Raw genomic sequence first — 14280 nt, forward strand, 5'->3', positions numbered from 1 at the left:
CAGTTACAATACAATATAACTACATTCATTTTTAATAAAGGCACACTAACTAGCCTCCTAGGCAGTCATGTTTGACTCACACTGACATCTAGTGGTGTGAATGCAGCATTATTAAAATACAGTTTTGAAAGTATCCAAAAATATAGGGTTACAGAGCAAAAATAAGTAGTATTTGGCTGGTCATATGATCTCAACATGGCAACCCCCATGAGGAGACCCACTTCATGTAAAGAAAAACAGATTTATTAGGCTACTAATATGACTGGAATCATATAATGTGACATTTACTTATACTATTAATTTCTTCTTAACTTCTTAATAGGGAAAATTAAGTCATATCCATTTATATTAACACTGTGTATAGTGTATTTGTATTAGTCATACTTAGTAACGGCCCCAATTTTGACTCCAAACACTCCGGACTGTTTCCTGGAGGGCATCCTCTTCAGACTGAACTCTCTGCTGGTAAACCGCATAGACAGCTTGACCTCAATCTGGAAAGAGTGATGAATATGCACAATTTTTTTTACAGAAACATCTCACTGATGAGAACAACACAACTCTGTGCTCAATCTCACCTATCAAATCATCAAGAATTTAATCACTGTAAGCTGTACCTATCAGCTTAATATCAAGCCACATGACCATTATAATCCATTACTGTGCTTCATACTGCTAAAACTTGATGGCAAATGATTGTTATATATTGATTGGAGGATGTTCATGGATAAGAGTACAGCTCTGCTCATAAAATACACACACACACACACACACACACTACCTTTCAAATGTTTGGGGTCAGCAGGATTTTTTTAAAATACTTTTAATAAAGAAATTAATTCTTTTATTCAGCAAGGATGCATTTAATTGGTCTAAAGTGACAGAAAAGACTTTTACACTGTTACATGGGATTTCTATTTCAAATAAATGATGTTGTTTGGAGTCTCTACTCATGATTAAATCCTAAAAAAATGCATCACAATAAAAAATAAAGAAAAATATAAAGAAAAATAAATAAACAAAAATGTAAAGTAAGTAAAATAAAATAAACAATAAGTAGTACACCTGTTTTCAATATTGGTAATGATAACAATATTTCTTGAGCATCAAATCAGCATATGTTTTCTGAAGGATAATGAGACACTAAAGAGTAAAAATTCAGCTTTGCCATCACAGGAGTAAATTACATTTTAATAAAGAAATTAATACTTTTATTCAGCAAGGATGCATTAAATTGGTCTAAAGTGACAGTAAAGACTACTCATCATTAATCCTAAAAAATGTAACACACTAAAAGAAAAAAAAAAGAAAGAAAAATAAATAAATAAACAAAAAAGTAAAGTAAGTAAAGTAAAATAAAATAAAATAAAATAAACAATAAGTAGTACACCTGTTTTTTTATAATATTGGTAATGATAATATTTCAAATATTTCTTGAGCACCAAATCAGCATATCATTTTTGAAGGATAATGAGGCACTAAAAAGTAAAAATTTAGCTTTGCCATCACAGGAATAAATCACATTTTAAAAGATATTAAAATTGAAAACAATTGTTTTAAATTGTAACACTATTTTTACTGTATTTTAGATTAAATAAGTGCAGCCTTAAACATATGAGACCACTTTCAAAAACGTTTAAAAAATCCTCCTGACCCCACTTTTGAACGGTACTATATTTATACACACAGAAATACACACAAATACATTTCACAAATTATTGTAAAGTATGTATGCAAAGTTTTGAATAGGGTAATTTATGTAATTTTAGTTATAATTTTGAAAAATGAAAATGCATTAAATCTATCTGTTATACCACTTTAGGGCAGTAAAAAAAAATAAAAAATTGAAGAGTTATTTTTTGCAAAAACAAATAACTCAGTTTTTAACAATTTTTTTTTAAATCATGTTTTTTCATTCTGCATTCCATGTAATCTCAATCAAACTGCAGATGGGTTATTTTGATTAAGTAAAAAATAACTAACAAAAACAGCTAACACAATAAAACATAACTAATAAAAACATAATAACATAATAAAAAACATGATATTTGAATATTTGTTTTTGCAAATAAACTCTTCTATTTAAGAATGTAAGCACCTATTTGTGCACTACATATAGTTACAGTATATCCTTATTTCACTGTTCAGCAGTGATACAGCAACATCAATTATTCACTTCCCACACATATATATATAGAGATGATATTAATCAAGTGCGCTGGCCTGTTTAAATCTAAACGGCCTTTTGAGCGCTTATTAAAATGACTGTTCCTATTATTAGTAATTGTGTTATTATTGTGGAGGATGAGCCACACTGACCCCATTCATGCTGATTACTGTCCTCTGCCAGTCTTTACCCTGCAGCGATTGAGGATCCAGCTGTAATAGGGAAAAAATAGGGACAAATGTCAATCAAGTGGATAATCCTTATCTGAGCATGACCCAAACACAGAGTCACCTGCTAAAAATGGCAGCTTACAGAACACGGTACTGGAAAGTATCTACATTTCACAAAAACAAATACCTTTGTCCAAGCCAGGACAAATGAAGATACGGTACAGTATGTGAATAATGCATGCAGACTAACGCACAATACTTTTTCAATTTTACTGATACAGACAAAATCAGCACTTAAACTAACAGAAATGCACAACTTATTGGACAGTATAATCCGAACAGTTATGATGTGTCCATCTTCCCCAGTCTTATAGTATTACATAACGTCCACGTAGTCAGTTGTCAGTACTAATCTAGTGACTGATTCGGTTCTAATCGTGTCTCTAATACCAAGGCGTCAGTTTGTATTTGTTGTCGTCTGCAATGGGTGTTGTGACAACATAATTTACCAACTTGCTGCCAATGGAAAGACCTGTTGCTGTATTGATTTGTAGGCTTTACTCATGCAAAAATACACTAGTGCATGGTGAAATGACAGCAACAATCAATGTCATATTTTATATGCTCAGAAGGGGAGATCCGTCTTTTGTATACATCATGTCTGTATACATCACGTCACCATGAGCGTAACACATTGTTTTAGGTAGACTATGTCTAGATTCAGCATAGTAAACCAAAAGATCAATATCACAACTAGAAGCAAGCAATACTGTCATTACAATCAGTGATGAGTAGTGATGATCACATGATCCTTTAGAAATCATTCTAATATGCCGTATAGATTTTTTTCTGGATTCTTATCTGAAATAAAAAGCTTTTTTAACATTATAAACTATACCATTCAAAAGCTTGGGGTCAGTATAACTTTTTTTTCTTTGGGAATGATAAAAATTAATACTTTTATTTAAGAAGGATGCTTAAATTGATCAAAAGTGATGAAGATAAAGACATTATAACGTTACAAAAGATTTCTACTTTAGATAAATGCTGTTCTTCTGAACTTTCTATTCATCAAGGAAACCAGAAAAATTCTACTCGGTTGTTTTTAACATAATAATAAATGTTTTTTGAGAAGCAAATCAGAATATTACAATGATTTCTAAAGGATCGTGTGACTGGAATAATGATGCTAAAAATTCAGCTTTGAAATCAAAGGAATAAATTACATTTTTAAATATATTCATATAAAAAAACAGCTATTTTAAATAGTAAAAATATTTTAAAAATGTACTGTTTTTGCTGTACTTTGGATCAAAATAAATGCAGGTTTGGAGAGCAGAAACATTAAAAATCTTATTGTTTAAAAACTTATGACTTGTATGTTACACAAGATTTCTATTTTTAAAAAATGATATTTTTGTTAAAACTGTATTTAAAAAAAAATTTGTACTACTTGAAAATGTATAAATAGAGCGAAAAAAATGCTATTCTTTTGAACATTGTATTCATCAAAAAAAAATGTATCACAGTTTTCACAAAAATATTAGTAGCACAACTGTATTCAACACTGATGATAATAAATGTTTCTAGAAAAGCAAATCAGTATATTACAATGATTTCTGAAAGATCATGTAACAACTCGAGTAATGATGTTCAAATTTTTTGTTAAAAATTATGTTTTGCGTCAGGAATGAATTAACTTTTTAAAATATATTAAAACAAAAAATGTGTTTTGTTTGCTGTGTTTTGATCAAATAAATGCAGTCTGTTCAGCATAAAATCTTTCAAAACTAAATAATATAACAGACCCCTAACTTTTGAATGGTATAGTGTGTAAGAAAATAATTTAATAACTGTGTCTAAATAACTGGCTTTAACATTGTCATTGTACTAAAGCAAATTTTTTCAATCCAATACAGTGGAATTTTTCCCCCATAAAACTAAATGCAGATTTAATATTTTAAATAATATCTTAAGTTAACTATGACAGTCCTAAAAACACATTTTGACCACCCCGCAGGCCCCTTGCTGCCCCCTTGAGGACCCCAGTTTGAAAACACCTACTATACACCAGATTTTCCCAGCCTTTTTTTCGTCTTATGTACTCCATCAGTAAGTCTCAAGCCTTATGATTTTTCAAATCACAATGTTATATTATTTGCCGAAAAACAACAAAATGCAGACCAAGAAAGTGATCAACAGCACCGGTAAAATCAACTTCAACACTTCTGCATCTTGTTTCCTAACCAGCCTGTTTAACAAGATTCATCTCAAACCAAGTTAACAAACTGAGTTTCTTATTTCCTAAATCCCCACATAGGAGAAGGCAGGGCTCTCGTTACCTTCTGCCTGAGGAACGTGCTGCGAACTCTACCCCAGAGTCGAGCCCCGGTGCTGGGACCCCTCCTGAGGCCAGTGTCCACCTCCTCATCCTCCTCCCGTTTCTCCTCTTCCTCCACCGCACAGCTGCTAATCAACTCTTCCTTTATCAGTTTACTGCTCACAGCCTTTGTTCTATCATAATGCTCTTCACCATCCTGCATCTGGTCCTTTTTGCCCATCTCGTGAGGATGCTACTGTTATTGACAAGAAGCAGCAGGGTACAGAAACAGGAATCCCACTCCGCTCAAAGAAGCACAGTCAAATTTGGATCTTCTAGCACAACGGGCAACTGGCGTTCCAAGTCATCCTGAAGCGGTGCGAGTTTTGGCATAACGGTTCTCATGCTGGTCTGGATGAACCTAATGTTGTGAATGTCTCTGATATATTCTTGAGTTCACACACACACACAGAGCTCCCCTGACGGAGCTGTCACACAGATGGAGCGCTGGGATTAACTACCGAATCTCCACCCACCCTGATGATTACAGCCCAGTGTGGCAGCTGACCTACCAACAACACATTCAAGCCATTTCAGGTGTTTGGCCTAGTGCTTTTCTACTTAGCAGCAATGAAATGTGCCAAGTTTAGGACAGTATTGTGTTCTTTCAATCAAACTGCTGTTTGAGAAGAAATTGAAAAAGTAAAGTTTTTAACTTTTAAAATTAGCTTGGAGTGTTTGGAATAAACAAATGAGATCTATACGGTCTGCAGTCATTAAAAAAAGGGTCATGTGATTAAGACAAAAGCTTTCATTTGCCGATGCCGACTTTCACTTAGCCCATCTGTAATTTCGCACCTGCCCCTTTGGGACTCTGTCAGCGTGTCATGTCCCACTTTCTCTTTGGAGCATTTCCAAACAATCCACAGTACAGTCCTTCTAATCCTTCTCTAGCACAACACCTAAGCATTTCCCTAAGGCCGCCCCTCTGCTGAGCCGCCTTCCTGGTTTCTCTGGTGACATGACCACACCACCGCATATGGCAGGATTATCTACCTCAACAACTTACCGGCTTTGTTCTGTTCATTGCATTAGGAATTAAAAATGTAAATGCTTAGTCACTACGGGTAAGCAGATTATAGATTGCTTATTTTATCGTGGGATGCATGACTAATCGGTAAAATCGATAATGAAATAACACAATTTCAAGATTAATTACTTGGATTTGTACATAAACAGTGTTAGTCACTTCACAGCAGTGAAAACTATGAAAGCAAGTTGTTGCCACTGAAAAAAAAAAAAAAAAAAATTCACAATTTAACACAATTCTGACTTTTTCTTTGCAATTGCAAGTTTCCATCTCACAATTCTGACTTTTTTTTTCCCAGAATTGTGAGATATAAACTTGCAGTTGTGAGTTATAAAGTCAGAATTGCAAGACAAAGTCATAATTTGGAGAATTAAAGTCAAAACTGTGAGATATAAACTTCACAATTATGACTTTTTTCTCAGAATTGCGAGTTTATATCGAAATTGTGACACATTTTGTCAGAATTGCAAGTTTATATCTCAAAATGGACTTTTTCCCTGAGAACTGTGAGTTTATATCTCACAATTCTGACTTTATTTCTCAGAATTGTGAGTTTATGTCTCAATAAATTCACAATTCTGAGAAATAAAGTCAGAATTACGAGATATAAACTTCCAATTCTGAGAAAAAGTCACAATTTTGAGATAAACTCGAAGTTATGAGAAAAAAAGTCAAAATTTCGAGATATAAACTCACAATTCTGAGAAAAAAAGTCAATTTTGAGATATAAACTACTGTGACTTTTTCTCTCAGAATTGTGTAAAGTCACACAATTCTGACTTTATAACTCGCAATTGACTTTTTCCTCCAACAGAGTGTATATCTTTATATCTGTCATATAAACTCGCAGTTCTGAGAACATATCAGTCTTTTTCCCCCCTCAAAACTGGACTTTATAATTTGCAATTGCGAGTTTCTATCTCACAATTCAAAGAAAAAAAAAGTCAGAACTGCGAGACACAAACTCGCATTTGTGAGGAGAAAAAAGTCAGAATTGCAAGTTTTTATCTCACAGATTTGACTTTATTTCTCACAGCTATGAGTTTATATCTCAATTTTGAGAAAAAAAAAAGAACTGTGAGATAAAAAGTCACAATAACCTTTTTACATTTTAATTCAGTGGCAAAAATCAGGCTTCCATAACACGCTTCTATTAATAAACAAACAAACAAACAAACAAAAAAATACACACACATTTTGGGTCCAAAAAGTGATTCAAAGCTTAAAAACAATGCTTAAAACTAGCTCATGAGCATATTTTAATGTTGGCAGGACCTTCATTTATTATAACTAAATTTAATGTAATATTTATTGTAATTTTTAACAGAATTTTTAATTGAATTTGTCCTGCTTTAAAACCGTGGACATAAAACTTAATAAAATAAAACTCGTTAATCAAAGATATAATTAACAGATTAATCAATTAACAAACACTTTTTTTAGTTTCAGTTTGTTTGTGAGGATATTCCTGGGTTTGGTTTTGTGAAGAACCACTACTGACATTTTGAACCACTGTGAGGAACCACTATTGAAATTAAATAAGCAGGTTACCTTCTCAAAACTCCCTAATGTATTTAAATATCATATAAACAGACATACCTGAATCTGTCCTTTGGCCATGATGCGATCAATGTTCTCCCCATCATCCCTGCACTGCTTGACCTTACTGTAGCACAGCAGTCTGAGGGTCTGAGAGCCCTCCAGCTCGATCTCAAACTCCTGTGAAAAGAGGGCCCAACCTCCATTTAATCACGCCATTCAACTTGCATTGCAATGTCTTTTCATATTTAAAGCTGCAGGGTGTAATTTGTGCTCAATTGGTGGGATCAAATGTTATTGCAGCATAAGGACTAATTATTCAATCTGTCTTTCTTAACGCTCTAGGTTCCACTAAATGTTTCTGAAGGCATGCTGAGGATGGGCTGCAGTTCTGACCTCATTCCAGTTTGGCTCTGTGGTGTCTCTGTACACACGAGTTTTTGCTTTGTTTACAAAATAGCCGAAAGAATCCACCTCTAACGTGCAGTACAGATCTGGAGGAGGAGAGAACATATTTACATTACATATAAAACCATTTTCAAATGTTTAAAAGAAAAAAAAAATTAACCAGAAATTTCCCACATATTCCCAATTATATTAGAGGATGAGCAGAATGACCAAAATTCCAATAGCTATTACAGTAACTTTTACATTAAGTATAGTTTATCAATTTTTTTAACCCTACTCACTCTACAGTAAGGAAGCTTCTATGAAAGGCAAAACAATGAATGAGCGAGAACAAAGACATAAATTAGTGATGGAGAGTTAGATTTAAGAAGATAAGGCAGCGTTCCCTGTTAATCCACCCGTCCCACAGCTGCTCAATGAGAGAACTCTGCCCAACAACAGCAGGGAGCATGTCAGGTGTTTTCATGCATGTGCGCACATATTAGGGAGGCATTCAATAATTTAATGATTACTGTGAGCCGGATTTCATTCCATCTAATTGCCACTGCTGAAAAAACACGCTGCTGCAGTCTCGTAAACTAGGTGAGACATCCTGTGCCAGACAACTTACTCAAGCTCTGTTTCAGCCCTGTTGCAGAATGAACAATCACATTTAGAAAGCCATACAGGCCTGTGGATTCATCATCTAATGGGAGAAAAACAACCAAATGTATGACAAATTTTAGATACAGCAGCAAGTAAGAAAATGCAAGACAGATCTTAATAAAACAAATCAAAAAAAGGTCCTCACCTTCTTTATTGATTGTCAGAGGAACACTGTGAACAGTCTGTAGCTTCACGCAGGAGTTGGTGAGCATCTGCAACTCCAGAGAAGTTAATGAAAAACTCTTAAAACCTGTAAGAGAACATATAGAAACCAAGAGAGACTTGCTCAGTGAAGTCACCAACATCTGCATTTAACTAATAAGTGACTGTCGCTGACGGAAAAGAGCAGTTTACAGAGTCCTGCTGTGATTTTCTTGAAAGGTAGGAAGGTTTCTGTGAGGAACAGCAATGCTTACACTTTTTCTGTTGCTCCCGAATGATCTCCCTCCATTCTTCTCGCTCGTAATCAGATGAAATCAGGAATGTATAGCCCTGACATACAGAAATAAAACACTGGAAATAAGAACTTTTAGGAATGGGGTTTTTAATAGCCAATATTAAACTTCTCATGTTAATATGTTTTTTTTTTTTTTTTTTAATATTATGGAAGCCAGTTTCTGCCCCAGAAAGCCCCACAAATGTGAGTTTATATCTTGCAATTCTGACTTTTTTTGGTTTTCACAATTCCAAGGTATATCTCGCAATTCCGACTTTTTGTTCTCACAATTCCAAGTTTATATCTTGCCATTCTTTTTTTGACTTTTATATCTCGCAATTCCGACTTTTTGTTCTCACAATTCCAAGTTTATATCTTGCAATTCTGACTTTTTGTTCTCCAAATTTTTATTTTTCGCAATTCTGACTTTTTTCTCGCAATATCAAGTTTATATCATGCAATTTGGACTTTTTTCCTCTCAATTCTGACTTTTTTCTTACAAGTCTGAGTTTATATATTTTTTTCTTGCAATTTTTTCTCCAAGTTTTTCTCACAATTTTAACTTTTTTTTTTTTTTTTTACAATTCCGAGTTTACATCTCGCAATTCCGACTTTTTGTTCTCACAGTTCCAAATTTATATCACGCAACTCTGACTTTTTCCCTCACAATTCCGAGTTTACATATCGTAATTCTGACTTTCTGTTCTCACAATTCTGAGTTTATGTCTCACAACTTTGACTTTTTTCTCGCAGTATCAAGTTTATATCATACAATTTAGAGTTTTTTCCTTTCAGTTCTGACCCTTTTCTTACAAGTCCGAGTTTATATCTCACAATTCTTGCTTTTTTCTTGCAATTGCGAGTTTATATCTTGAAATTCTGACTTTTTGTTTTCAGAATAATACTTTTCTTGTATTATTACAATTAGGAGTTTATTATCTTGCATTATTTTACCCTCAATTAGGAGTTTATTTTCTTGCAATTCTGACTTTTTGTTCTCACAATTCCAAGTTTATATCTCGTAATTTTGACTTTTTGTTCTCACAATTCCAAGTTTATATCTTGCAATTCTGACTTTTTTCCCTCGCAATACCAAGTTTATATCATGCAATTCTGACTATTTTCCTCACAATTCTGACTTTATTTCTCATAATTGTAGGCTATAAACTTTTCCCCTTAATTCTGAGGGGGAAAAGACAAAATATAAACTTGTAATTCTAAATATATTTATTTTTAGATATTTATATATCTTGCGATTCTGAGAAAAAAAGTGAAAACTGCAAGTTTATAATCTCGCAGTTCTGACTTAATTTCTCAGAATTACAAGTTTCAAGATTTTTTTTCAAAAAATTTCAAGATGTAAACTTGCAATTGCAAGAAAAAAGTCAGAATTGTGAGATAAAAAAAAACGCAGTTTATATCAACGCAATACTGACTTTATAACTCACAATTGTGAGTTTATATCATGCAATTTTGAGAAAAAATTTGAAACTGCGAGTTTATATATCGTAATTTTGACTTTATTTCTCAGAATCGGGAGTTTATAGAATTTCAAGATGTAAAATTGCAATTGCAAGAACAAAGTCAGAATTATGACATTAAAAAAAAAAAAAACGCAATTACCTTTTATTTTTTATTCAGTGGCAGAACAGGCTTCCATACAATACAGTATAGTTTATTAATTTTAGCATTTTCCATTTATCATTTATCAGGCCTTAACATGAAAACTGAAAGAAAGAAAATCATACAGGTTTGGAACAACATTAGAGTGGGTAAATTATGTCTGAATTTTTAGGTGTTGACCTATCCCTTTAAGTGTCAAACATTTGTTTTACCAAAGAACACAGACTGCAGATATCTGGGGGGAGGGTGGGGGGGATGCAGTTTAAGGAAATTGTCTAGTATTGATTCACCTTGCCATTCCTGTTACTGACTCTGAAGGCCATGCACGGAGAGATGAGCAGCAGCAGCGATTCCTGTTCGCACAGTTTCTTCCTGAGACGATCAAGAACTTTACCTCCTTTACATACTCTCTGAACACATAAGTGAATGGAGGTGGAAAACAATTAACACAAAGCTGAATGTTTAATGTACAACATCATTTCTGATGAATGTTTAATCTCCTCACAGACCTTTTCTCTCTGCATCTCGTTCTTGATCTGAGAGATCTTGACCTTTATAGCATCTATCTCTTCCTCTGGTATCTGAGGGACCGGTGAAGACTCCGACTCATCAATGGTCTGAAAGGTGACGTCAGCTAATGGAATATACCACTTACAGTCATACTGCTGCCCCTTCCTGAAAAAGTAAGACACAAAAACCAGGGGGCACAGTTACAACAAAGACAAAAAAAAAACACAACAACATTAAAATGACAAATGTCTCTACAGACAATAAAAAAAAAAAGGTTCATATAGATTGACTTGCCCTCCGGTTTGTTTCTTCAATTTGGCACAAAGCAGCAGGTCGGTAAAGAGGAAGACGTGCCGCAGTTTTCGTGCACCTTCTACTAACTCCACCATAAACTGGTCTCTGAGTAGCTGTCGATTCTTTAAAGACATTAGGAAGACATTTATATGCAGGACAATACATTTTAAACAAAACTATGTCTCTGTTATCTTTCTATACAATTAAAATAATGGTAGTAGTAGTAAAAAAATAAATAAAATAAAAATAATAATGACATAAGTTCTAATGGAGACCTTTCACAGACTAACATGGCACATTATAAAACTAGCAAAGTTTTACAAAAATACTTTGTTAACGTTCCTCTTTTAGAAAGTCAGGGTTAGGGTTGGATTTTTCCTTTTAATATTGTCACAAATGTGAAAACAAAAATGATATTTGTTGTAGTTCGACACCTTCTTCTTCTGAGAACTCAGGGAATGTAAAAACATAATTTTTGTAAACCAAAAAAAACCTTAACACACTAAGTTTCAACTGTTTACCAATAGGGGGCGTTCATGCATTGTTTACAACTTCATGAATCAGTGGCAGTCACTATTTTGCCTGAGGCATTGGGTCATTTAAAGTAGGTGAGGAGGAAAAACAGCCAATGAGAGGCTCAGACTCATTCACTCAGATGGAGACATGACACACTTAAGAAATTGCACTATTGTGGGTGAGTCACAGGAGCTATTTTCATGATAATGATGGCAGCCTGAGGGGGTTTCAACCTCGGACAAGCACGGCTGGATAGAATAAAAAAAAAAACGTGCTGGATGAGATGATTCACAAAAGACAGATATGATGGTAATTACCTACTGTAAGTCACATGAGAGTAATAATTTAGCCTTAAATGGATTGAAAACTATATATTCCACTAACAAAAACTAAATTTTGTCTTTAAAATAACAAAGCGATATGAAGTTCTGTACAAGATGTTCTTAAAGATGTCCATCCCAGGTCATTCTTTAGAACCGGGTGTGCATTTGCACTCTTGAGTGACCAAATTTTTCCCTAATTGAAGGGTGTGTGACATATGTGAAAGACATCTGCTCTTTTCATGGCTTGAATGTCTGTGTGTGTGTGTGTGTAGATGCATTCAAAACACTAGCTCTGACCTGTGACCCTGGCTTCATAGAGTGTGTGTTTATCCCTTATGTCTAAACTTGCATTTTTTCTTCTAAAGTACATCAGGATTTGGTCAACGTGATATACGGGTTCGTATTGACTTTGGCCGCATTTAGAGACATCTGCTAAAACAGCCCAAGATGAGAAGCAACACATGGTCATGAACTGGAAATCCATCATCTTGATGACAATAATTACAAAGGACATGGACCAAGATGCCCTGACAAATGATAACTGCCTGTTCAGAAAGAAAATAATTGTATTTTCCAGCATTGTCAGACGTCTGAATGTAAATGTAAACATGCTGTGAAATCTATTTTCAATATTATTTATACTTTTATGATGCTTTTCTAACTTTTCAAGCTTGAAAGCTTCAGTTTTTAAAATTTCTCCTTTCATGATCCATAAAAATATTTATAGGCCTTTTATATTGCTTTGATACAAAATAGACTGTTGGATCCTAATAGAGAAACAAAGAGATATTTTAGGTCTCATGTGTCTGGCAAACATCCACAGTTGATGTCGAAAGAAAGTATTTTTGATGAATACTTTCTTGTAGGAATTTATAGTGATTTTTATCATCAGTTCCTGCAAAGAGATAAAAATAAACTCTTCATTTAAGTACAAATCTTTACTGAAATCGTGAATAAGCTGAGCTGTACTGTTCCCCAGCTTAAGTCAGACCCTCCTTTAATCATTCTGATAATAATAAATTATCATTATCTTTGAATTGTATCTCTGTATTTTCTGCAATAAAAATGCCTGGCATGTCCACAAGCCTACAATCACAGAGTCACTTCCCACACAGTTTTCCAGTAATCTGCGAGGAAGTCTAGTACCAGGTCAACTGACTCACAGTCCAGAGTGGTCGGGAGAGTGTGCGGATACGTGTTTGTGTACATTCTGAAGCTGGAAAGGGTGTTGAGACAATTCTCGTTTTGTAAAAATGTTCTTTGATGAAAGAGGAAGGGGAACAGGAAGGCGGGAGATGATTATATTGTTGACGCGACTCTTGTAGGGTTATGCAACTGGAGCATACTGATTAATATTTGTACATGTGTTGTAAAAATATTACTAAGAACTACAGTACAAGTGTTTATCAGCAACGTTTTTTCCTCTGACCTGGTCACCTTGAACTCATGTGTGCATACACATCTTAATAATTATTTTCAAAAAGATTTTTAAATATATTTTTTTACAAATATCATGAATTATTAATTCATAAATATCATTATATATAATGTTTTGACAAGTCACACCACAATTTTTTTAAAAAATGAACTAACCTTGCTTCAGTGTTGTTTTCTCTGAGGAGGCAAGGGAGGCTGTGCCTCCTCAAAATATTGGATGTAAATTTGTAAACATGTTGTTTAAATTGTTACTGCCTTGAGTTATTATTTTAGAATAAATGTAAAATGCTTAACATTTTACATACAAACACAAGTAGAATATTGATTACATTGCTAATGTAAAAATATGATTTTTTTTCTGATAGTGTAATACACACACATATATATATATATATATATATATATATATATATATATATATTTTTTTTTTTTTTTTTTTTTTTTTTTATTATTTTTTTTTACTGTTGCTCCAGTCTTAAGTTTCACATGATCCTTCAGAAATCATTCTAATATGCTGATTTATTATTAGAATGACTAATTACTTGGAAACAGTTGTGCTGCCAAATATTTTTTGGAATCTGTGATTCTTTTTTTCAGGATTCTTTGATGAGTAACAAGTTAAAAGGAACAGCATTTATTTAAAATATAAATCTTTGCTAACAATGTAAATCTGTGCTGTCACTTTTTATTAATTTAACACATCCTTGGTGAATGAAAGTATAAATTTCTTTCAAAAAAGAAAGAATAAAATTTTACTGACTCCAAACTTTTGAACAGTAGTGTATATTGTTAGAAAACCTTT

At 33.5% G+C, this 14280-nt stretch overlaps 1 protein-coding gene across 4 annotated transcripts in view; it reads right to left on the reverse strand.

Annotated features, from left to right (window-relative positions):
- si:dkey-91m11.5 (PH_BCR_vertebrate and RhoGAP_Bcr domain-containing protein) overlaps positions 1-14280 on the reverse strand; it is a 68113-nt gene that overhangs the window by 6049 nt on the left and 47784 nt on the right. Inside the window, exons 9-18 of one of the 4 annotated variants that reach the window (XM_051117048.1) lie at positions 11199-11324; positions 10908-11069; positions 10689-10808; positions 8756-8831; positions 8485-8589; positions 8305-8379; positions 7683-7780; positions 7347-7466; positions 2320-2379; positions 385-494 (exon numbers count right to left, since the gene is read on the reverse strand). In XM_051117048.1, the coding sequence (XP_050973005.1) occupies positions 385-494; positions 2320-2379; positions 7347-7466; positions 7683-7780; positions 8305-8379; positions 8485-8589; positions 8756-8831; positions 10689-10808; positions 10908-11069; positions 11199-11324 (1052 nt within the window). Of the gene's footprint in view, positions 1-384; positions 495-2319; positions 2380-4679; positions 5161-7346; positions 7467-7682; positions 7781-8304; positions 8590-8755; positions 8832-10688; positions 10809-10907; positions 11074-11198; positions 11325-14280 lie in introns of those variants that run through there. The other 3 variants (XM_051117049.1, XM_051117047.1, XM_051117050.1) reach the window with 3 other exon arrangements.

Source organism: Labeo rohita, chromosome 8 (genome assembly GCF_022985175.1).
Source record: "Labeo rohita strain BAU-BD-2019 chromosome 8, IGBB_LRoh.1.0, whole genome shotgun sequence".
Taxonomy (NCBI): Eukaryota; Metazoa; Chordata; class Actinopteri; order Cypriniformes; family Cyprinidae; genus Labeo; species Labeo rohita.